The sequence below is a fragment of the Siphateles boraxobius genome, unplaced genomic scaffold (genome assembly GCF_051911475.1).
Source record: "Siphateles boraxobius isolate OS27281-9 unplaced genomic scaffold, OSU_SipBor_1 20, whole genome shotgun sequence".
Taxonomy (NCBI): Eukaryota; Metazoa; Chordata; class Actinopteri; order Cypriniformes; family Leuciscidae; genus Siphateles; species Siphateles boraxobius.
Window position 1 is genome coordinate 7,902,647 of NW_027508811.1, and position 26,253 is coordinate 7,928,899.

At 38.3% G+C, this 26,253-nt stretch overlaps 1 protein-coding gene across 1 annotated transcript in view; it reads left to right on the plus strand.

Moving 5' to 3' along the window:
* Positions 1-26,253, plus strand: part of slx4ip (SLX4 interacting protein) — a 69,240-nt gene that overhangs the window by 40,648 nt on the left and 2,339 nt on the right. Inside the window, exons 5-6 of the mRNA XM_077236559.1 lie at positions 1,025-1,102; positions 2,440-2,528. Of these exons, the coding sequence (XP_077092674.1) occupies positions 1,025-1,102; positions 2,440-2,528 (167 nt within the window). The remainder of the gene's footprint in view (positions 1-1,024; positions 1,103-2,439; positions 2,529-26,253) is intronic.

Sequence of the window (26,253 nt, forward strand, 5' to 3'; positions counted from 1 at the left end):
GACAAATATACGTACGCCAGACATGAAGTTTACTTGGAGGAACGCACATTCTTACGTTAATTTCACTGTTAGTACATCTGGCCGTGAACGTGAAAGCTGACGTACGCCGTGTTTTTGTGCGTACGCAGTGTTGATACATGAGGCCCCAGGTCTTATATCATAATGAAGAGGTTTATTTTGTGGTAATTACCTGCTGACTGTACATTATCCCACTTTAAATTATTTTATTATGTGAGAAAAACAATATCGCTGTATGCATAACAAGAGGCACAAAACTAGCAGTGTTATTCATCCATCATAGAGTATAGCAGTTATTATACTAAAATATTTGACCTCAGAATGCAGAGATAGATCAATCACAATTGAGTATTTCAGAGAGTTGTGTAAGAATAATAAATAACAGTCTTCATCGCTAATTTTCAGCCACTCATCCAGTGTTTAGGGATGTTTGCAGTCTAAAATATAGGTTATGCAGGCAAAGTGGCACATTATATGCTGTTCTTAAAAGAATGAAGGATGAATTCATAAAACTCTCCCACCAGTGGAGGCTGTAAATAGTTTCAGCGTTCAGTCAGTCTTGTTACAGTAGACTTCAAAGGCCAAGAAGCCCCTGGCATAGCTTACGTTTCTGCCTGAACTATGATGAGGCTTCTTTATCATTTGCTTAAACTCTTTGGTATTTTTCAGACATTAAACCGTCTTTAGCAGAGTCATATTTGGCAGACATATGAAGCCTTTGTTCTGGCCTTTTGCATGTTGGCCACATATAATTGATAAGGTCCATGTTCCGTACAGTAGACATGTCACAGACTATTATTAATGCTGATTTGCATTTAAATTATTTTCCATAGAAATGTGTTTCCTCATGCCTAAATGTGGATTTGTTTAAACAAACATGCAGTCCCAAATGCGATTGTTTCATGATTAGCTTAACGTGTCAAGCCCTCGCTGTTTCAATATTACCTGTTCTAAATGTGTTTTGATGTTTAACTGATTTGACCATAAAATATATTTTCTTTTGCAGGTGGGAATGTTCGTCTGGCGGTGCACTTCATGAAACGACATGTCAACTTGAGATGCATAGTCAGGCAGCACTATAGAGGTAGTTCATTTCCTCTCCCCCTAGACCAGGGGTAGGCAAGTTCGGTCCTAGAGAGCCGCTGTCCTGCAGAGTTTGGCTCCAACACTGAAAAAAACCTCACCTGCCTATAGTGTTAGTAATCCTGAAGATATTGATTAGCTTGTTCAGGTGTGTTTGATTAGGGTTGGACCTAAATTCTGCAGGATAGCGGCTCTCTAGGACCGAACTTGCCTACCCCTGCCCTAGACTAAAGAAAACTGATTTGAGGATTTTTTTCCACATTAAGTTGCCTCATGATTATATCAGAAGCACCTGTGTTGTTATTAGTTCATACAGCTGTCAGGCTCAGTCGGAGGTCACTGTCCGGATCAGTTTTATTTTGGAAAAAGTCGACTGAAATATGTTCACTTAGCTGGCAACTCAGAACTTGGTTCAAAATACGTTTTGTGCTGAACTTGTGGTTTCAAGTCAAATTTATACAGATCTGAGAGAAACATCTTTGAAGAAACCATCCATTATATCTGGCTAGACAGTATGAGACGAATGCACTCCGTCCTAATAGAGGCAGAGCTCCAAAAATATTTGAGACTAAAGCCAAGTCCACCCGAGCCAGGCTTGACAGCAGCTCACAGGGAAAATGTGGTTTGCTTATCATAGTAAACAAGTTTAGTCTAAAGTTTCACTGTATCTTTAGAGGTACAGTATGGCATGTCAGGCTCTATGAAGCAAGTTACAATCAGCATTGTACATGATTTATGTTTAACACGACTCAAATAAATCCAAACAAAGTAGGAGCCTAGTGTACATACTAATATGACTAATAAGGTATATGTTATTTTAAGTGATGTAGGAAAAACAAAAAGAAGAAAATGTAGCTGACCAGCAATTTGCTTGGCCTTCATTTTTCAAGCTAAATTTGGCCAAGTTTGAAGGAAATAAACCGGAAAATACATCAAACAATGTGGTTTGTTTTACTTGTATCGAGTTACATATTTGAAACTTTATTGACTGAGGGGCAGTGGGGACGTGAAGTCGCCAAGTGTTGACATTCAACTTTATGGCAACTTTGCTATTTTCTTAAAAATAACCAAAAACATTTTCAACAGTATTCAATATTTCCCATGAAAAGGGTATTGAGGTCAGTGTATGGTGTTGATGCTCCTGTAAATTCATCTTAGTCATCATTGTTTTACTTCAAATGTCTGTGAGAATTTAATATTAATATATCATGCATATTTTGACCTCCCTCTCCCATTTCACATTCGTTTCAGACAGAAAATGTACTGTATATTTTGCTAAATGGTTTCCACATCACTTTAGCAGCAGCTCGATCAGTGTTTTTTTTTTTACCTTCACAGAGTTGCGTGTGTTTCCTGAGCGTGTTGTAGTGTGTGCCAGTCCTCCAGAGAATTCTGCACTTCCCAGTGGAAATCTGAACCTGGATGTGGTAAGAGCTGCTTATGTTATGAAATAATGTTTATAATCAGTGTTGGATAAGCTACTTTGAAACTAGCTTGCCAAGCTACAGTTTACTTAATAAATGTATTTATGCTACAGTAAAATTACCCCCTTTAAAAATAGTTGGCTACACTATAAGTTAACAAAAGTGTCTAACTATTATTGAGGGGGTAAACTGATTTTATCCTCCTGTGCACGGTCTGTGGGCTTGAGATGGTGACTAGTTATTTTCCAGCTCTTTATATTATATATATATATATATATATATATATATATATATATATATATATATATATATATATATATATATATATATATATATATATATATAATATATATATATAACATGTGTCTTTAATGTATGGTGTTTCCCAATCTTGAACCCATTCTCTGCAAATTCCATGAATTGGGTTCTGGACTCTGGACGTAGTTAATTCATATGCGTTTTGTCCTCCCCTCTTACTTATTATGGAGTGACAAATGAGTAGTTGGAAAGGGCTGATTGGTGAGGCTCTATACTGCTCTCTGAGGTGGACCACTAAATGCCTTTGGCCTAAGACATGGAGCACTGGGTTCTACACACCAGTGAGTGCAGCATGTAAGGGCTACCTATATAGTTTACAGCATTAGCAAAGATCTTTTTTTTATCCTTAAGAAATTTTAGTTATAATTGTATTTATTTAATGACAGACATAATTTGTTCAGTAAACCACTGTTTAATAAAAAAAGAAGCAATTTTACGTTTAATTTTCTCATGTTTTATGACCTCTAGTTTCTGTTTTATTCTGTTGCTCTCATCTAGCTTTGAAAACAAGAATGCATCTTTCTTTTGTGTACTGTATTCCTCTAAGAAACACCTACAATCAGGGTCAGGTGAAGCTGAGATCAGCCTAATTAAACAGGGCTTATTTAAAGGGCATTCCACTTTAAAGGTATAGTTCACCCAAAAATAATTTTTTTATCATTATTTTCTTACCCTCATGTTGTTCCAAACCTGTATGACTTACTTTCTTATGTGGAACATAAAATAAGATATTTTGAAGAATGTTGGTAAACGAACTGTTTTGGTTAACCTTGACTTCCATTGTAAGGACAACACATATTTCTCAAAATATCTTCTCTCTATGTTCAACGGAAGAAAGTCAGTCATACAGGTTTGGAACAACATGAATATATATTTTTTTTTTGGTGAAATATCCCTTCAATGTTCATCCATTATTCTTTTAAAACCAATTTGTTGAGAGGTCATTCAGGGAATGCACTGATGAGTTGATTGGAAATATGTAGTTTTATACATCCCTAGATGTTGTAGAGTTATTCATCTTGAAGATGCATTAGAAAATTTAATCCAGGATTCGCATTCTGAAATCATAAGTTGCATCACTGGTACACGATGTATTTTGCCTCGGAAACAAGACCACAGTTTTACTTGGCTCACACACAAGCCCTCTTACTCACCCACTTTTATGGCAACAGTTGTGTGTGGGTATGAAGACTGTGATTTGGTTCAACAGGATACTCAGCGGTAGGATCTCCGGAGCCACAAATGTCAAAGTGAAAGTGTCTTTGTTGGACTTCCTGCTGTGTGTCCCGAGTCATCATCTGTCATCATCTTTGCCCCAATCAGATGATCTTCAAATCTTTTCATGTCCACTTCTTCACTCTGAGACTCTTGGTTTATTCTACTCCATCTCCCAATAGAATCCTGGGAAATCTGCACAGAGCCGCCCACCTTGGGTGGACAATCAAGGACGAAGACAGTCTCCCATCTATCCTGCCATTAATGTCGGTACTTTTTCGAGTTGAATCATTTGCCGTTGTTTTTCTTTGAGACCTTTTCTTTGTAGACATTTTTTCCTGCCTTGCTTTGGCTTTCAATGAAAGCATGAATTGTAATAATTCGAGTGAAGTTATTCAGTTCGACAGTGAAGAGTTCACATTGTGTAACCGCTTTTCCAGTTCATGGAAGCAAAGGCCCTTGTTTTTGCATTCCCCTCCTCAGGATGTGGTTCTCTGCTTGTATATGCTGCGAGGAAGGGTTAGCAGGAGCTTGCGGTGGTGCTCTTGCTATTTGGCAGATTGGAGGAAAGAGGCATCAGGAGAGTGAGTTGGAGTTTCTCTCATGACAAAACAATTATTTCAGTTGCTCCATTCTAATTTGTCAGTGGGAGCCTTTTCATACAGTTTCTTTCTTTCTCTTTTTAGCTTGAAGTTAGCCAGGAAAGTTATGACTTAATAAGAAACTAAATAATCTTAATAAGAAATTCAGCTCGGCTGTATGAGTCACATGCGAAGTAGAATTTCTATTTGAAAATGATAATGGCTCAGTGAATTTGTTCTTCCAGTGTTGTCATATGTTTATGGTGAGTTTCTCTCACCGCAGAGCTTGACAGTGAGAGTCTGAATGACGCCACATGTTTTGAGGCAGTTTGGGAATTTGTCTGTGGTCCTTCCATTTGATTTAGTGCTCAGTTTGCAAAACAAAGTTTATATCAGCCACTCAGAGCTGCCATAACACCTATCCAGAGGTTAGGCTTTAAGAACGAGCGGTGATGTAACACGTGGTTTCTTGCAGCAAGAGAGAGCGTGTAAAAGATTTTTGGTACTATTTGGAAAGTCACCGGTTCAAACCCTGGAAGGGGTGTTTCATGAACTGGAAGGTGACTTGTATCCTCTGTCAAAGCAAGATTAACGGTTCCTTGAGTGATTCACATCCTGTGCTGTGGTCTGATGTTGGTCAAGCGGGAAGGATCCTTCATTGTTGCGAAGCAAGAAAGCGTTGTGGGTGCACAGTCAGCACAGCATCGTGTCATCACAACTGAGATGGCAGACATATCTTCCTTTTCCTTTTAATGTACTGTCTGAAACGCCTTGAGAAGATGTCTAGCTTATTAGGGGCCAAGCACCGAAGGTGCAGAGGCACCTATTGTATCTGTTCCGGTTCTTGTTATTATTATTCCGCTCCGGGAGTCTATGGCAGCCCATAGAACCAATTGCGGGAAAGTTGTTTTGGTTTGACATTATGATTGAGGACAGTCCCAACATCAAATACACCAATTTTGGTGTTTCTAATTCATTCCCTCTAGCGCCACCACCTGTCCAAAGTTTCACTTTTATTATGCTAATAGCTTTTGAACCGTAAGGCCTATCATCAAAATTCTTTTTTACCTTGTTCCTGAGCTCATGCCGATTCGATTGCACCTTATGACGTCATTTTCCGTCATAAAAATATGGCCGTCATCTTGAATTTTCCAAAAAAAGCTACTTTTTCGAACTCGTCTTAGACGGTTTGTCTGATTTGCACAAAAATTGAATCAGATCATCTACAGACCATGACGACAAAAAGTTATAAAATTCAAGTTGATTCGCTTAACTGTTTTTGATAAACCTACGAACAAATTTTACGTAGCGCTTGCGAAAAGAGACATAAGGCTGTATCTCCGCAACGCTTTATCGGATTCAGACCAAACTTGGTACAAGTCATCACAAGCATGACCTGAGGCAACATGCAGCGTTTCGGCGCAGCGCCACCTACTGGTCCGGAGATATGAAAAATGGCTATTTTTGCTTATAACTTTGAACAGTTTGTCCAAAAATAATAAAATTGGTCTTGTTAGATTCAGGGCGTCATGCAGAGTCGACTGATATCCAATTTTCCCATATCGGCCATTTTGTCTGTCGGCCATTTTGAAGTATGTGCTAAAATGCTGTATTTTCTGAACGCATGAACGAATTGTTACGAAACTCGGCATGGGTCATCAGTACGATGCCCTGAAGGAGCCTGAGAAGTTTCGAAACAGTGCCACCTAGTGGTGATTTTTTTTCAAATGCTTATAACTTTTGGTGTGGTCGACGTATTTTCACGAGACTCATCTAATTAGACTCCTGAATCGTTGCCGAATCCTACGATACCAAACATGCTAGGTTTCGCCTTACGGTTTGTGTAGCATTTTGATTTAGCGCTTAAAAAACATTTGGCTATATCTTCGAAACCGCTTGTTCGATCGAGACGAAACCACCGTCAGAAGTTTGAAACCATAGCTTGTTAAATACATGCTAATGCCCAAATGCCAAAATATTGATAGTAGTAAAATTCAATCAAAGTCACGTGTCAGCCATTTTTGACACGTTTTTTCATATAAATGTCAATAACTCCGAAGCGAATTGAGATATTTTCACCAAATTTGGCACACACATGTATGGGCTCATTCCAAGGACACATGAAAAAAATTGAGAGATTTTGCCTCTTGGTGGCGCTATAATAGAACAAAACATGAAATTCCCTTGGACTTCAATACAGTTTTGTGATGTAAAATGCTATACTTAACAAATGCATTACTGTAACATTATGAAACTCAGAATTTGCCACCAGCACCATCCCCTGAAGGTACTCAAAAAATTTCGAGACAGCACCACCTGTTGGTCAAAAGTTAAAATTATATTTCCAAAAATGCTAATAAGTTTTGAAAAAATATGCCTATTGTAATGATACTGGTCTTAATAGATTCCTTGGGTCATGCCGAGAACATAGATACCAAGTTTGACGTATTTGGACGAACTTCCTGTCCGCCATCTTTATTTACTTTCAAAACCTTCTTTTTCGAACTTCTCCTAGACCAGTGGTTCTCAACCTTTTTTGGCCCAGCGCCCCCTTTCCAAGATCCAGAACCCTGACCGCCCCCCACCACCACCAAAAAAGGGCTAAATGTCTTTATTGAATGTATGCTGATTATCATTCTGTTATAATAATAATAATAAAAACAATAATAATGTGTATGATTGACGTCCTTATTTTCTTCTTAAAATTATAATTATCATTATTATTATTATGAAATCCGTAACTTTAAGTATTTAAATTGTGAAACATTTATGTATTGAGTCAGTATATCCATTTTCAAAACCGTGCTTTTGTCTTATTCTGAATTACTAAAGTACACCTAATAAGTGTACATAAGGGCCGCATCGTTTTCTCCTTTCCACAAGCGCTTGCGCTCCCGTCTGTTGTTGCTAAGAAAGCATGAACTGCGCTCTCCATGACATGATGACGAGGATTCATTGCATTTGATACAAAGGATTGATTGATTTCTAGCCCTTGCATTAGCTTTACTAGTAGATATATTTATGGAGATGAGAAAAAAAAACCTGCCCTGTACAGCTATGATCAGCTGTCCGGCCGAGCGTTCGATGTTGTTACGGAAAGGCCGAAGCTGATCAGATGGGTTTTGTCATTATGACTTGCTGTGCACTTGCGGCATTCTGAAAAGTTGAGATGTTTTCAACCGAGGCGTCGGTTAACATATTATGTCTTCAGTTAACTAATTTATAGTTATAAACGCAAATAATAATAATTACCATTATTACCATTATTATTATTACATTTGGGCTATGTAGAAGACGCTTTTATCCAAAAAAAAAAGAAGAACAACAAAGCAATTCTTCAAATGTCTCTCACAATACAAGTTAGTAGTTAGTAGTAAGATTATCACAAATAAACACAAGATGTTTACGCATATCCAAGTGTGTGTGCGGAGTGTGGCGCTTGCTGCATGCAGGCACGATCACGTGCATTTTCCTATCAACAGTGGAAACAACTGAAAATACTAGCTATATAATTTCTGGTCATACAAAAAAAAAAAAAAACATAATTTGCAACTTTTATTTAAACTCACAATAACAAGAAAATGTGCTTTTGTAAATAAAATCAAACTATCAGGCGCACTTTGATGAACTGGAGCGCGTCTCAAATATGAACAAACAAAATATAGCCTACCTATATTGAAATGTCCACTTTTAAACTAAAAAAATCTGATCGAAAGCAAATACCCGTATGAAAGGTGCATTTCTCTCTAAAGGCGTGATTGTGTGCATTTTGATTGGACACATTAATCTTAAACCACGAAGCTTGTGTACATTTTGATTGGACACATTCTTTCTACCACTCTGCCGGCTGCGGCATTTGTTTTTAAGCGTTGCCATGGAGATAATTTGCCGGTAACTAGCCGGAACAAGTCTGAGTGGGCTACTAGCAACATTTAAATATTAATTAATTAACACAGACATAATTTTATTTTACATTAAAACATGGACGCTATGGAATTATGTCGGACAGAGACGCATTCGGAAGGGCATTTTCAAAAGTGCGAATGACTCATTCATTCTTTTTTTTTTCTTTTGCGCAGGTAATGTTTTGAAAGACGATGTCTTGTAACGTTAGCTTACTGATGTAAATAAATAAAAATGTATACAAAGATGTGATGATGTCCTGATTCACTTTTTTTTTTTTCTCTTTTTTTTTTGCATAACAAGAACAATATATAACATACACATACGGAGGATCACATAGTATTATATCTATTACATTCATAATAGCATCAAAGAAACAATAGACAGAAAGAAAAAAAAAACTATAAGGGGAAACATTACAAAAAATTCCAAAAAGAAAGGGATTCAAAAATAGTATACATCCGTTTCGCTTTTTTATTTCTTACATCTTTTAGGGAGACTTTCACTTTCCGTAACGGACTGAAGTGCGCGTCCGAGTGAAGACAACACATTTCAGCGCTAGATCGTCTCTTATTTAACAAACGAATGAAACGAATGCTGCTAGTTAACTGGATATGTTTTATTTGTATTGGTACATCCGTGCCGCGAGATGTTTTAAAAGTGTTTCAAAACCGCCCTGTAGGCTAAATGACGCCTAGGCTACTATTTCATATACCGGTAGGCTACATGTTCTACGATATGATATTTTATATTAATATTCTCATAGGAACCTGAGACTCGCGCTTGGGACTGCACGTGCGTATTGGATCGTCTGGCCTGGTGGGACTCCGAATGAAGGTGGAATGGATTTGAGCAGCAGCGTGGAAATCAATGCTGTACCTAAAACGCCCATGCATTCAAATTAACATTGTATGTGTTGTCAGAGGCTTAAAAAAGTTGTGATAATAACAGTGAGTACATAGTGCCACAGTCAGACATAACGCCCCCCATTTGTGCCTGAGCGCCCCCCTCTCAGCTGCCTCGTTCCCAGCGCCCCCCGACACTGTCCAAACGCCCCCAAGGGGGCGGTACCGCCCCCGTTGAGAAACGCTATCCTAGACCATTCCTCCGATTTTCACCAAAATCGAATCATATCATCTCCAGACCATGCCGACTAAAAGTTATGGATTTCGTGACGATAGACGAAACCGTTTTCGTATACCGCAGCAGCAAAGTTGAGGCATGCTGCCAAAATGACTATTAAGTCTTTATCTCTGCAATGCGTTCACATTTTGACACCAAACTTTGTATGTGTCATTGTCACCTCACTCTGACCACATCAAATTGATTTCATAACTGCGCCACCTATTTGTCGAAAGTGATAAACCATTAAATCATCTTAAAAGTTACTGTATATATGATTTTTCAGCAGTTTTGCCAAAATTCTCTTAAAATGTCTTTAATTGCTCCTTGCTGCAGTTGGTCTGCCACTCCCACCCATGATGGCATATGTTGCCGCTTCTTGCGCTTGGCCCCGGTAATGGGTGCTTGCAGTTATATTATTGGGTCTGTATTTGTTCACACATACTATACACCACCTTTTAAAAAAATGGGCTCTGTTAGATTTTTTGAAAGATTTATTTGAAAAGTCTCTTACCCTCACCAAGCCTGACCAAAAATGCAATAAAAACATATTGAAAGTTTTCATTATCACAACATTATCACAATCAACATTAACATTATCAATATAAAAATATTATCACAGTTAAAATAACTCTTTTTCTATTATATTCTCTTTTAAAATGTAATTTATTCCTGTTATTGCAAAGCTGAATTTTCAGTCTAATAAGCTGATTTGGTGCTCAAGAAACATTTCTTATTATTATCAATGTTGAAAACAGTTGTGCAGCTTAATGTTTTTATAGACACTGATACATTTTTCAGGATTCTTCGATGAATGGAAAGTTCAAATCAACAACATTTACTTGAAATAGAAGTCTTTTGTAACATTACAAATGTCAGTGTTGATCTATTTAAATCAGATGGATGGATGGAGATATATATATAAAATAAAAAAATCTTACTAACTTTTAAATCAATCTAAGCTAGGGATGGAAATTATATGGATATTTAGATCATTCTTAACAGTTTTTCTTAAGGAACAGTCCACCGTTTTTTGAAATTGGGGTTATTCACCGTCTCCCATAATTTAGATAGGTGGGCAAATGCATTTTTGTCTCAGTGCATGCATTGTCTTAGTCTGGCAGCGCCGTCGCTAGTTGAATCCTTTGTTGCCAGATAGCATGTAGTGAGTAAAAGTAATCCAAAAAAACCCTAATTACTTTGCACAGGCGAAGCACTGCTACTTGGGCACAGAGATAGGCGCCAGCGCGTGAACTGGAGCGCGTCTCATAAATGAACCGAAACTCAGCGTATAAACTACTTTTCTCACAGACCTGAGAGGTATATCTATATATATATATAAGCTTGAAATGTCTACTTTTAAACAAAACAAATAAAACCTAAAAGAAATTGGCTTCTCTCTGCTTTAGGGGTGGGCATTCGATTAAATTTTCTTAGTCGATCGTCGGGAGAATTAACGATCGACTATCGATTAATCATTAATATTTTTATATTCAAATTAATTATTTATTTAACTTTTTATAAATTAAAAAATGCAATGAAAATACAAACATACAGTGTGTTTTTCCTCGATTAGATCTTTATTACAAGATGATCAACTTGTGGCAGTAAAACTGGACGTTCGGTTAGGCTAAACTTGAAGATATATATGCGCTGCGGTGCTCGAAAGCAACGGAACCTGCAGCTGCGAGTTGGCGTTCTTAAACAGAGACCCTCGTTTGTTCCAAAATAATAAATAATAAAAAAAAATCATGTTAAACAATAACTTAACCAAAAACATAATAATTCTTAGATCTGACAGGTTTTGTCAAAATGTAACTCAAAACTATCCGAGAACGGAGTCGAGAAAGAGGGTGAGAGAGATTATAGCCTACCTACAGTAACAATCAATTAGGCCAGGCTACTTAACAAAGCCTCATAAAAAATAACTAGTAACTCACATACAACTTCTACACCAGTCTACTGATTTTTGTTGAGAAAGATCATTGCATTGCATAATTGATGACATGATCTGGGGTCAGACGCGACCGCAACCTGACCGTCAAGCCTCGTTTACACCTTCGCCTGGATCTGCAGCGCGAGTCTCCGCAGACTGCGCGCGCACCTCCCCAAACAGACGAGGCGTTTATACTCGACGCGCTCGCCTGTGAAACACCGAATACCGCAATGACGTCATTTTTGCCGCGCTCACCTTCGCGCTCGTGCGGACGCGTCGAGTGTAAACAAGGCTTCAGTCCAGCCGCTGGAAACACCCGCTCTGAGGAGACTGACGTTGCCCGGATGCACAGGTACCTCCGCACTAACTTGACCATCCCGGGGAACACGTTCACTTTCCACTCACACTACGCAACGCAGCAGCATTAGTTTAATGAGAATCGATAACAAATTAACCTGATCGACGAAATTCTTAATGATCAATAATCGATCGTCGATTAATCATGCCCATCCCTACTCTGCTTATGTAGGCTAATTCGTATGAAGTGCATTTCTCTCTATAGGCGCGTTCACTACTCCGTCAACTTTATCTTTGCAACCAACACTGACATAGGAAACGCTAGTGTATTAATAAACAATTCAAATGTTTCATGCATAATCATTACTTTTGCCGGTTCTTTGTGGCAAGCTTTATTTCAGGTGTTATGTGATATCTCTGCGCCCAAGTAGCAGTGCTTTGCCTGTGCCCCCCCATATAGTCCCAAGTCAATATCTGCCTAGGAAATCGCCTAGTCTTAATCTGCATTGCTATTTGTACTTGTTGTGAATAAGCAGGCCACAAGAAGTAATTAGTTTTTTTTTTTGGATCAATTTTACTCACTACATGCTATCTGGCAACAAAGGATTCCATTCATTATGCTAAGCTAGCCGCGGCGCTTCCAGACTAAGACAATGCATGCACTGAGACAAAAATGCATTTGCCCACCTATCTAAATGTAGGGGAGACGGTGAATAACCCCAATTTCAAAAAACGGTGGAGTGTTCCTTTAAATCGAAGTACCTTACAATTACAATAAAACAGTTCCAAATCTACATTCTAATCTGAAAAATGAAGCCTACCCGGAAGAGCGAAAAACTGCAATACATCGAAAATCCGTTAAGGGCAGGTCCCAAAAGGGAGCAAATGTCCATAGACCCCATGTTAAAATGTCTGTTTTCACAGCAAAAATTCATGTTTTTACAGGTTGGTCCCATAGATTTTTATTGTATTTTTCGATAGGTTCCGAGTGCCTGACAACTGTGAGGGGGGTGAATTTTTTTCTAACTCGTTAGTTTAGATCGCATTTAGATATAAAATGTATGACAAATACGGGCGTGGTTCACTTTGATTTTCAGCAGATAACGGGCTGCGCCGAGGGGAATTCCTGAAATTTGACGTCTCTGCCATGATCTGACACAACACATCATACCTCCTCTGTATCCTTTCTGAACATTTGTATTGAAATATCGTACATAAAATGCGTTGCTCTGCAATAAACTGCACTAACCGACACTGTAGGAGTACTTCGCTCATTCTTTCCTGTAAGTGACATTCCACTATTATTTCACGTAGTTAGCACTATTTAGCATCAATGTTTGTGGGCAGTGGCACTGCAACAGTTAGCATTAAATCGCCTCTGATAAGTTAGCGTCCGAGGTACTTTACCTATGGTTATAACTGACGTTGAAACACTATTTTGAGCAAAATACATATTTTGCAAACCATTACCCTAAAATGTTATTTAGTTTTACTCATTGCATAATCCATAACAAAACATCCCTTGTATATATATAATATACGTACCTCTTACGGTAATGGCGTCCATAACAAAAACTGCAGAAATTAATAATAACTATAATCCATATATGGATTGGCCAGAAGATGGGCGGGGTTGGGATTTTCAAAGATGGCGCTGCCCATACCTCCCATAAACGGCCTCAAAACCGTTATTCAGAAAGTCTATGGGTGTCGTCACAGACGTGTGCCCCACCCACCCTCCCGCCACTGAAAGTGAGTCAGCCATTTGGCCTTTCTAGGCTCCCTTTGGACCATCGGCTCCACCTGAGTCGGACATCGTCACGCATTCGCTGCTCTCCGGCTTTACACCCCTTCGGCTTAGGCTAGCTCCGCCCTCCCTCAGGCTCCACCTCTGCCCTCAGTCGCTCCAGCTTCACCTCTGCCCTCCAGATCCCCGCTTCCATCTCGGGGGATCTGTCGTGGCTCCGCTGTGGCCGCCTATGTCTTCTGTATCTCTCCACTGCCTTGGCTCTCCATCTGCGTGGTGGGCTCCACCTCCATCGTTGCCTTCAGTTGTCCCCAGGGTGGCGTCGAGACACCATGGCTCCTCCCTCTAGTGACGCCGCCATGGAGCGCAAGCCTGGCTGTGGCCTTGTTCTCCATCCGTTCGCCCCTGATCAAGGCCATCCACTGGCTGCTACCTACATCCATCTGCCTACTCCCAACCCTTCATCTGCCCCTCGTCCACCTCCAAAGCCCCCTCCCTCCTTCCCTCCCTTCCTCCCTTGTTTGTCTCATCTGTTACGGCGCGAGGTCGCACCTTCCTGAAAGGGGGTTTACTGTCACGATTATGCTTAGTTTCACCCTCATGGACTCTTAGTTTGAGAACAAAGGAGACATGTGACTGAAGATGAACAGTTTCCTGCCACTTGTTTGTCTCCTAGGTTACTCATTGCTAGGGCTGGGCGATATGGAGCAAAAAATATATCTCGATATATTTTGCTATATCTTGATATACGATATATATCTCGATATCTTTACAGGAAAAATAACCCCCCAAAAACTACTGCAAAAACAAATATGCCAAATACCACAGTCTTTTTTTTATTGAAGTGCAAAGAGGTAGGCAGTTCATGTAGGAACAAAGTACTTCTGCAACATACAAAAATAAATAATTTAACTTTGAAATAAAGGAATAAATAATACATATTGCCTTCTTTTCATTCAAAAATGAAACAACTCAACTCAAGGTAGGCAGTGCAATTAGGAACAAAGTGCTTCTGCCTGCCTAATGTGTTTTCTCTCTAAATTCATGCTCACATTCTGTATTTTAATATAATATAATATAGCCGTCGCCGAATGTCCAATAAAGCTGTTCTCATTTCCTATATTATTTTTGTCAGACAATAGAACAAGTAGCAATACCTAGGATATAGTGAATGACTACATTTTTTTATATGTGTAAAATGTACTGAATTGAGAGAGTTCGGGAACTGGGTGAAAGCAATGTGATAGTGAGTATTACAAGTAATAAGAAAAAGAAAGGAAATTAAAATGGTCAAACAAAACTTTAAATATAAAACAAAAGAGAAGCAGATAAGTGACAAGTCCGTGGAAAAACAAAAAAACTGGCGCGCGCTCAACACATGAATGTGCTGCTGCTCGTCTCAGCCATTCACTGAACAACGTAGACGCAGTTAGAGAGAGTGACGGCAGGGAGAAAGCAAGAGCTTGCGCTCGCAGAACAGTACTGGCAACATCTGGAGGTTACTGAGGTTTGTCTAAAAAGTCGCTAGATTTGTCACTAGTCGCTTTTTTGAAGAAAAAAAATTTCGCTAAAGGGGTCTGAAAAGTCGCTAAAATAGCGAAAAAGGTGCTAAGTTGGCAACACTGCACGCGAGGGGAGGGGGAACAAAAGCAAGGAGGCGGGGGCGAGCACAGCACAGAGAAGGCAAACAAGCAAAGTGGCGAAATCAGAATTAAATATGAACAATATATCGATATATACGATATGTCAAAATCCATATCGTGTTTAAAAAATATCTCGATATATTTTAAATATCGAGATATCGCCCACCCCTACTCATTGCTTTCTAGTTTGTTACTATAGTTACTTATAAGTTCCCTCCTTGGTGTCACCTGTGTTTATAAATCACCTTTGTGTTCTCTATGTATATATTCTGACTGATTTATTCTGACTGATTAATAGTAGACTAGATTTACTTGTGGTCAGTTCTCATTAATACTACACTGAATTTGGTTTTGTGAAGTCTTCTGTTAAATAAAGTTTGTCATATTCTTCTTCTCCGTGCTCATTTGCTTACCATGCTTAGCAAGTGTGACACCTTGATTAGCTTGTTCAGGTGTGTTTGATTAGGGTTGGAGCAAAACTCTGCATGACTGTGGCTCTCCAGGACCGAAGTTGGCCACCCATGCTGTGCAGTATTGTTTAGAACCAATTGACTAAAAGTATATATTTTTGTGATCCACAGAAGAAAGAAAGTTTAGTATTTTGATGGTGTCCCATCAGTACCTCTGAATGTATGCTGGAAGAACGGTGCAGATAGCAGCCTTGTAATGAAGCGGTGGATCAAAGCTCAGGGCAGATGTGTTTTTACAGCCTCCTCTCCCTTTGGGGAGAGCCACAGTGTTTATGGACATAACTTTATCCTTTCTTTGTTCCTCTCCTATCTCAAGTTCTCACGGTTTCCAAAAGCAAGCCACACAACACTGTCATTCAGGGCTTCTTGGCCAAACTCATTGTCACATAATCTGGTTTATATCCACAGAAACGAGGTGGATTTCTGGAGTGGTTATGGTTTATAGATGCTCCTTATGTAAGTGCTCTGGTTTAGATGGCTGGAGTGTTGTTCTGACAGGTACTTAGTGATAAAATACACGAATGGTGTGTCTTCTCTAAGATAAATAAAAGGTTGTTCTGAATTGTATTCATCGAATAAGCAAATGCTTTTCCTTGCAAAAGTTCATTGCATGGGGTGATTTCTTCATCCTGGTTTGCATTGTTCTTGCTGTGGTGACAATAAATTTGGTTCAAACAACCAACAGGAACGAAGCTTCCAAGTAAGCAAGCCTGTGTCACATTAGACTCGAGCCTCCTCAAAGGTATCATCTTGGTGATGGCAATGTTACGCAATGATGACTATGTTCAGATTTTCCATGATGGTAAAAAAAGGGTGACGGTGCCCCTGAAACCCTTCAGCTGTCACTATTTCCACAAAAAAAAGTAATTGTATGTATATTAGGGCTGCACGTTTTCAAGTTTTTCATTAACCGTTAACCGAGGCCCTTAGCGGTTAATACTCGGTTAACCATAGTGTACGCGCCGCAACCCCGAGATACAGACACACGAGAAAGGGGTAGTTCATTTTTAACACCTTTAATAACTGCACAAAACATCTTTAACTTTTAGGTGGCAAAATATTGTTTTAGGCTACCTAATTCTGTGAATTACACTGCACAAACCAAAAGTACTACTGCCAAATGAAGAAGGGTCAGTTCTCCCCAGAACATAAAGTATTCATTTTATTTGATTTTTCGTGTTCGCATTTATATGGAACAAACAATGGGACGTGGCAGTTCTGGAAGAGGCACTAAAACTTTCACAGAGACCTCAAACAGAATGCACAAAGCCTTTCTTTAAAGTGAATTTCGTTTTGTATTAATTGTATCTTAATTTTAATCAATGTTTCATCAACCAATTGTCTGCAACCAATATAGCAGACATTAGATAATACGGAGCCGCCGGCGCGTGAACTGGAGCTCATCTCATAAACGAATTCCGAAACTCAGCGTAGGCTATAAGGTAGCCTAGTTGTCTCACAGACCTGATAAATAAATCTATATTGAAATGTCTACTTTTAAACACAACAATTCAAAACGAAAGAAAACAGACTGCTCTCTGCTTATGTAATCCGTATGAAAAGTGCATTTCGAAAACATGGAGATGGAGATTTTTTTTAAATAATCGCACAACCTATTTGATATTCCGTTTAAATAGGCTACTCAGTTAGGCTACTCATCCCAACCAACTATTAAAAAAATGTTTACTTGTAAGCGGTCTTTTTACATGTTAGTTTTTTTCTGTGAGCGGGAATTGAAAACCAGGAGTGGACTGTTAGCGAAGTGATTACAGAATGCTTAGAGTGGAGAGAGGAACGTGCTTTCGCTCCACTCCAGGCTTTGATCACATCCCCCTCAGCAAGGTGAATACACCTCGTCTTTCCTTAATTTAAGACCTATTCAAACTAAAATTAAGACATTACACTATTTGAGAAATGAAAGCCTATTTACGGCCTTAAAATTATGAAAAGTGAACTTCTTGTGGACAATTCAAATGTCTGGGAGCGCTCTGGCGGTGCAAAAATGTATTACAACTAAATTCAATGCGCGCCATTGACGCCACTTAACCGAGCAAAATGTTTCACTCGGTTACGCAATTTTTAACGGTTAATCGGTTAACCATGGACACCCCTAATGTATATATATATATATATATATATATATATATATATATATATATATATATATATATATATATATATATATATATATACAGGTCCTTCTCAAAAAATTAGCATATTGTGATAAAATTCATTATTTTCCATAATGTCATGATAAAAATTAAACTTTCATATATTTTAGATTCATTGCACACCAACTGAAATATTTCAGGTCTTTTATTGTTTTAATACTGATGATTTTGCCATACAGCTCATGAAAACCCAAAATTCCTATCTCAAAAAATTAGCATATCATGAAAAGGGTCTCTAAACGAGCTATTAACCTAATCATCTGAATCAACTAATTAACTCTAAACACCTGCAAAAGATTCCTGAGGCTTTTAAAAACTCCCAGCCTGTTTCATTACTCAAAACCGCAATCATGGGTAAGACTGCCGACCTGAATGCTGTCCAGAAGGCCATCATTGACACCCTCAAGCAAGAGGGTAAGACACAGAAAGAAATTTCTGAACAAATAGGCTGTTCCCAGAGTGCTGTATCAAGGCACTTCAGTGGGAAGTCTGTGGGAAGGAAAAAGTGTGGCAAAAAACGCTGCACAACGAGAAGAGGTGACCGGACCCTGAGGAAGATTGTGGAGAAGGACCGATTCCAGACCTTGGGGGACCTGCGGAAGCAGTGGACTGAGTCTGGAGTAGAAACATCCAGAGCCACCGTGCACAGGCGTGTGCAGGAAATGGGCTACAGGTGCCGCATTCCCCAGGTCAAGCCACTTTTGAACCAGAAACAGCGGCAGAACCGCCTGACCTGGGCTACAGAGAAGCTGCACTGGACTGTTGCTCAGTGGTCCAAAGTACTTTTTTCGGATGAAAGAAAATGTTGCATGTCATTCGGAAATCAAGGTGCCAGAGTCTGGAGGAAGACTGGGGAGAAGGAAATGCCAAAATGCCTGAAGTCCAGTGTCAAGTACCCACAGTCAGTGATGGTCTGCGGTGCCATGTCAGCTGCTGGTGTTGGTCCACTGTGTTTTATCAAGGGCAGGGTCAATGCAGCTAGCTATCAGGAGATTTTGGAGCACTTCATGCTTCCATCTGCTGAAAAGCTTTATGGAGATGAAGATTTAATTTTTCAGTACGACCTGGCACCTGCTCACAGTGCCAAAACCACTGCTAACTGGTTTACTGACCATGGTATTACTGTTCTCAATTGGCCTGCCAACTCTCCTGACCTGAACCCCATAGATAATCTGTGGGATATTGTGAAGAGAAAGTTGAGAGACGCAAGACCCAACACTCTGGATCAGCGTAAGGCCGCTATCGAAGCATCCTGGGCCTCCATAACACCTCAGCAGTGCCAAAGGCTGATTGCCTCCATGCCACGCTGCATTGAAGCAGCCATTTCTGCAAAAGGATTTCCGACCAAGTATTGAGTGCATAACTGAACATAATTATTTGAAGGTTGACTTTTTTTTTTGTATTAAAAACACTTCTTTTATTGGTCGAATGAAATATGCAAATTTTGTGAGATAGGAATTTTGGGTTTTCATGAGCTGTATGCCAAAATCATCAGTATTAAAACAATAAAAGACCTGAAATATTTCAGTTGGTGTGCAATGAATCTAAAATATATGAAAGTTTAATTTTTATCATTACATTTTGGAAAATAATGAACTTTATCACAATATGGTAATTTTTTGAGAAGGACCAGTATTTATATTTAAAAAAACATTAATTCATAGTACAATTTTTTTCTTATTATTATACATGTATTATAATTAAATGAATCATCTAAAATTATATTCATAATATAAAAATACTTCAAACTCCTATGCCTTACTGCTTTAATAAATAAAGCTAGGCCTATATAATAACAATATTAAGGATTCAATTGCTTATTACAACAAGCAAAATCATTTTGTCAGTCTTTTACAATCATAAAATACTCAAAAACATTTAGTAAACATTGTAGGACATGGCAGGAGCAATAAGAGCAGCCAAGAGGAATCTGTGGGAAGAAAACTGGTATCAGCAGGCTGTTCATTTAAATTACTTTTTAATATTTCAATTCAAACTTTTACTAATATTTATATGATCGCGGTGCTGCGTCATGCCTGAGCCCTGGCCATACCATTTGTTTGGTGGGAGGTGAAACTTCCATGGTGGCTGTAAGTGTAGATCCGGTGCATGCTTTGTAAAAGGCTAGAGTTCCAAGCAGACGTGAGCTGCGATGTACATGTAAACAAAAAAGGTAAAATGTGAGACTACAGATCTTTAGTACAGTAATACATTTATAGGAATACAATGTAATACAACCCTTAATTTCATTCAGGACGTTTCACCTCAGGATGTTGTCTCTCAGAACAGAACACAAAATGACTATTGACAAATTTGTCAAGTTTCAACCGGTTTGGCACAGACTAACCAACATTGGGTTACATTGACCCAGCTGGGTAGGTATATGAGGGGGTTCTTCATTTCTACGTAGAAATGACAGTAAAAATGGCCCAGCAGCTGAGTTGCACAAAAACTACCTAGCACCTGGGTAAAATATTAAAAACAACCCAATAAAATGACCCCCCAGGCTGAACCTGACATTTGGTTTAAAAAAAAAAAACAGCATTTTTTAGTGCATGCTTATGCTTGCGTTCCCAGTCTCCTGCATTTGTATAGGTATGAATGGAAGTTAATGTGTGACCGAACATTTACTCATAGTGACTACGGTACACTTGTTGGGACAATCCTCTTAGAGATACTTTAAGTTAAGTGCTTTGCTCAAGGGCATTATGGTCACTGGCAAATCAGTTCACGGATCACCTCTACGTGACTGATCTTTGTCCTGATCCGTAACTGCACTTCCACTACCTGCATTGCGGGCCTTCAAGTGCTTGTGTAACGGTGATCTGCCTAACGGCTAATGAGACTAGATAATGTGAATAGTGGTACATATTTGTTTGTTTACTTGTACAGATGAGTCATTGTTAGAGTGTCCTCTAAGCGTGCCAGCACTTATAGCATCAACTCAACCTCATTTCATGGTTGATTATGTACAGTATGATTGAGCTTATGGAAATGTGAAGGGTGAATGAGTTTGTGAAGACTGACTCATTTCCTTTTAAAAAATGACTTGTCGTTGATAGAAGACACTTTAGCTTACATTTTCAACAATCATTTTGTGTAAAGACAAATAGATGCTATTTTTAAGTGTTTATTTCAAGTGTATGTGGGCTGCAGTCCTCCTTACTGGATTCTGCTTGAATTTCACTTAAATTGCAATAATCATGTCTAACGACATCATAACGGCCAATGTTATGAAATAATGCGACGTACATGTAACTTTATTGATGTCATCTGGCATTTTGTAATGTTTACATTACACACACAAAAAAACATGAATGAAATTATATAGTAGGCCTAGGCTATTTACTTATTTATTTAGCTGCAACCATGTGAAAACGTTATAAGCCATCAAACGAGGTAGGCTACTTTAACGTTATTACTGTAAAGTAGGCTAACGCTTGGCAAACTTATTATTATCCTATTACCATTATCAGTAGTTCATCTTCGATAGCACAATATATACAATTATGCAGTAGCCTAATATTTGTATGAAATCGTGAAACATTACCTGGTCAATGGACATCTTCAGAGTCTAGGAGGGGCGTTTTAGGCCGTGAGTGCAGAGACGCTCTGCGTGAGTGGTATTTACGACAGTAGCGTTAAATACAAGTACTCCACACCGACTCTAGGGGTCGCTGTTTGACAGAAACGGAATTCCTGCATAGTGTGCCTTTAATACGTATGATAAAATGTATACTTTTTACAAAGAAAGAATACACTTGAAATATTGTTAAAATTGTAATTGTTGTTGTAATTGTAACCTATTTGTAATTGGTTACAATTTCTAATTGTAAAATATCTATATATAGATAATTTCTTTTGTCCTTGATTTTCAGATCAATTTAAAGCAAAAACTCTAGGCAACAACGCCCATCAGTCAAAAGTCTTATGGACATATTTAGTATGTGTTTTGTGGCCTTATTTCAGACACCTTAAGTTTTAGTTTTTTCAGTAACCATGCATAAACAAAATTCTCTCAAAAATGCAAACATGTACATACATTTTGCTCACATATTATGGTAGCCCTGTTTGTGCTAAATAGAGTGTAATTACATCTTTGCTATTAATATGTTTATAAGCAACTGAAAAAAGTACAAATGTCAGGGCATGTCAAAACATCTCAAGGACCCCAAAAACACCTTAGACCCCTGAGGGTTAACCAAAAGAAATGAATCAATGTTACCCAAAAAAAAAAAAAAATGAAACAATCTTGCGCACCTCTCGAACTTGCTGAATCAAGTAATGGCTTTAATACGCAACTTTTCGGACAACACACTTTCCTCAGGCAGGTCTGATATATATTTTATTTAAAAAATGTAAAAAAAAAATTAGGATTCTTTGAATATAAAGATGAAAAGAACAGAATAATACATATTTTTAAATATAATTATTTTTAATATTATAAATTTCTTGTCATATTTTTACATCAATTTAATTAATTATTGCATAACAAAAGTATAGATTTATTTTATAAAAAAATTGACCCCACACTTTTGAACGGTAGTGTAACTGCACTAAATTTCTGCACTTTTTTTCGTAGATACTATATTCCTTGTTTCCATACACATTGACTGCTCTCAGTTCCTTATAACAAATCCTTATCCAGTTCCTTATAACAAATCACTCCACTTACTTTCTGACCAAAATTTCTTTTCTTATCGCTTTTTCTCTTTCCCTTGTTCTTTGAAGACCAGCGGAGTACATGAGAGAGTTGCTTCTTGGGTGTTTCTCAGGGAAAGAAACACTGCTCCATTGTTGTTGTCTCTTTCATCTATTTTCCAAAGGTTTGTAAAATGCATATGAAGGCATTGAAATTCAAATGTTCTTCCTCCCCTGTCCTCCATGTTTTTGTCAGACGTGTGTGTCCGCTGTACCGTTCACGCTCACTGGGTGTGTTTATTTTCAGAGAACTTATCGTTAGCGAGTATGGGTGTGTTTTTGTGCGCTTGTGTGTCTGGATATCCCCCTAAAAACCATCCAGTCTTGGTTGCTGTGGGCTGAAGGACGTGGTAAATAGGGGGGAGTTTCTGTATGTGTAAGAGAGAGTTCAACAGACAGTGGTCATGGATGGAGCACAGACTTCGGATGAGACAGCAGCTTGATCGCTCTGGCTTTGGCAATGAATTGTTTTTAAACATTAGTGGCCCATGTTACAACATGATTTCCTATTAATTCTTGTCTCTTTGGGTGAACGGTGAACACACACTGCAGCGAATCTCTAGGGCTCTGATAGACTTTGTTCTCAGATCTTCACATGCATTACCCTTCCCTGCACCTTAAAATGAACCTTCCTACTAGCTATTGATCAGCCCATATAGAGTCAAGCAGCAATCTGCAATCCTGCTAAGCCTGTTTCTTTCAAACAGCGTGTGGGAACAGAGCTTTAACTGAGTTGGGCCTTTCGGTCTGTGGCTGGGTTTCCATTCCATTTTAGGGGTGGGTGATACACCACTAGACATGATTAACCGGTAGAAACTTGACAACCGGTATAAATGTTGTATTATCGTCTCCATCACGGTGACGCTCACGTGAGGTTGCAGTTTTTATTTTCCAGTTTAAAGTGCCCCTATCAGTGTTGAGGAGTAGGCAAAATACAGGTAGTTACATGTAACAAAGTTACGTAATTTAATTACTAAATAAATGTAAATGTACTCCGTTACAGTTACTGAGACAAAATGTGTAATTAAATTAGTTACTTATGAAAATGTTAACGATTACAAAGTGGGTTACATTGAATATTTTCTATAAAAAGCTAGGATCTGTTGAATAATAATAATTTGTTGCTTCGCCTGTTTTTGATGTGCACGACGCCTCCTGCCATTTAAAGGCTGTTTAGTAAAGCGATGCTCTTCTGATGCCTTTGATTGGCTCTTTTGTTTGAATTTGCAGTGCACCAATTCTGCCTATTACATCAATCCACATTGCCTCTGAAAGCTTTCGGCTACAACCTGCCTGAAGTGCTGGAAATGTAAAAATAATTTCATCCAGAAATCTGTATTTGACCTCAGAATGATCTCAAAGAAAAAAGTTAACTAATTTATTATAATCTTAATTCATGTGATGAAAGATTTTGAAAGTCTGACAGTAATCAGTGTCGAGTACTACTGTAAGGTTAACCCTGCCTGGTTTAAATGATCTGAAAATGATTAACAGTTGAAAAGATTCGTTAGAGATTTAGAAAAGAAGTTATCAAATGTAATCAGTTACATTACTTTAAAAAAGTAATTCAAATGTTTACAGTACTTATTACAATTTAAATAGGATAACTTGTAATATGTATGTAGCCTATTACATTTCCAAAGTAACCTTTTCAACACTGGCCCCTATTATGCTATTTTAAAGGTTCCTAATTTTGTTTTGGAGATCTCCTACAACAGGTTTACATGCATCAAAAGAAAAGAAAACACTTTTCTCATAATATACATTGCACATCACATTTTTCAAAGATTCTCAAGTGACTCATCTGAAAATTCAGTCTCTCTAAACCCCTCATTTCCGAGAGCCTGCTCTGCTCTAATTGACTAGATTTTCTCGACATGGACAAAACACGAACCAGCTTCATTTTTTTGAGAGCGGGTCAAACTAGATGATGCTTGTTTGCAGCCAATGAAGACTATAGGTGGGCAATATGCAAATTAGTTACATTGTTACGTGTGTAAGTTAGGAAAGTAAGACGAATAACTGATGAGGCTAACTTTATTTTTCGTGCAGAATGATTTTTAAAACTTTGCAGACCTTTTACATTCACAAACAGGTATATTACACACTGCATGAATTGTAATATCTGAAAAAAGCATAAAAGGGGCACTTTTATGTTCCAAGCGATTTTAAATGGTTTAAGCCTGATAAGAGACAAAAGAGAACTCAATTTGGTAAGTGCACGCTGGTGTTGTTTTTGGCAATTTTGACAATTATGCTCATGTCAGGTTGCAGTGTTGCATCATCACAAAAATGTATCCTGTTTGTGTGCCAGTTTAATGTTTGAAGAGATTTTAAACCATTCAAGTGCACGAAAGAGAACTAAATTCTGTACTTGCGTGCTGCCATTGTTTTTGGCATTGTAAGTACCTTATTTCTAACAAAAATAACAATATAATGATATATATATCATAATTTTGAAATGAAATTACTCTTATTGTGATATATCTTGGTCATATCGCTGTCTCTGAGTGTGAATTTTAGAATGTCACATTAAAAATGCTGGATTTAAATGATGCTAATACAGTTTACTGCAAATACTGATCCAAAATGCACATACAAAACATACACTTGCTTGAGGTGGATAAATGTTTTATTCAATTAGAAGACATGCACATAAAAAAGTGGAAACACGTGAACCAAATCACAAATCTTTTTGCGAACCCATTGGTTGCTAGCACCACACTATACTGTTTGAGATACAGGTCACGAATACTGTAAATTAAGATTTAGCTTGCAACCAAGAACTGAGATTGTGTAATATTTTTTGTCTTCATTATATTAAACAAAAAAGCACATGATTGAGGTTGCGCCACAATCACATGCTGCAGCATGCAGTAGGTGGACCTTACTTGTGTGTTTCAAAACTTATTCAGCATGACTTGCTCACTACGCCTCAGCTAAAAGACAAGCAATATGGATAAGTCAGTCTGTCATCCGTTTTCATTTATCTTTGATGCTTTCTGTTTGACTGTATTGTACTGTTCACCATTGCATGCACTATAGGGTTCAACCCTACAACCTTTTGGTTACCATTCCATACCATTATCCACTAGGCCACACCAATCCTCTTTATAAAACAAGCCATTATATATGGGTATATATAGAGACCCCTTCTTTAGGCCAGCGTCTGCACTTCATATGAAACGCATCCCTCTGCAATTTCCTCATTTCGCTCTAATGACTTTACGGACCTTGTGCTTATCTGGCCGTTTGCTCCTAAAATAGAACTAATAGCTTATATATCTTGAACCTCTTCAGAGGCTGGTTGGTAAACCTACACTTTTATGAAATCCAATCAGTTTGGACTGGAATGATTGTTTTGTGTTGGTTAATCGCAGTTCAATGATCCTGTGCCCCTAAAGACGGCGACCACAAGCACCCGCTCTGTTCTTGCTCAGTCAAGGATTGTTCTGTTGATAGAGCTTCATTAGGACTGTTGAAGGTGTATGTTGGTGGGATTCAATAAGCTGCCTCGTCTCTTTATTCTTCTCAGCGCTGCCTAGTTAAGCATGGCTGGTACTAAAACAAGGACTTCAAAGTATTTGTTAAACTATTTAGGTGGGCAAGCCAGGTCCTCCTGAT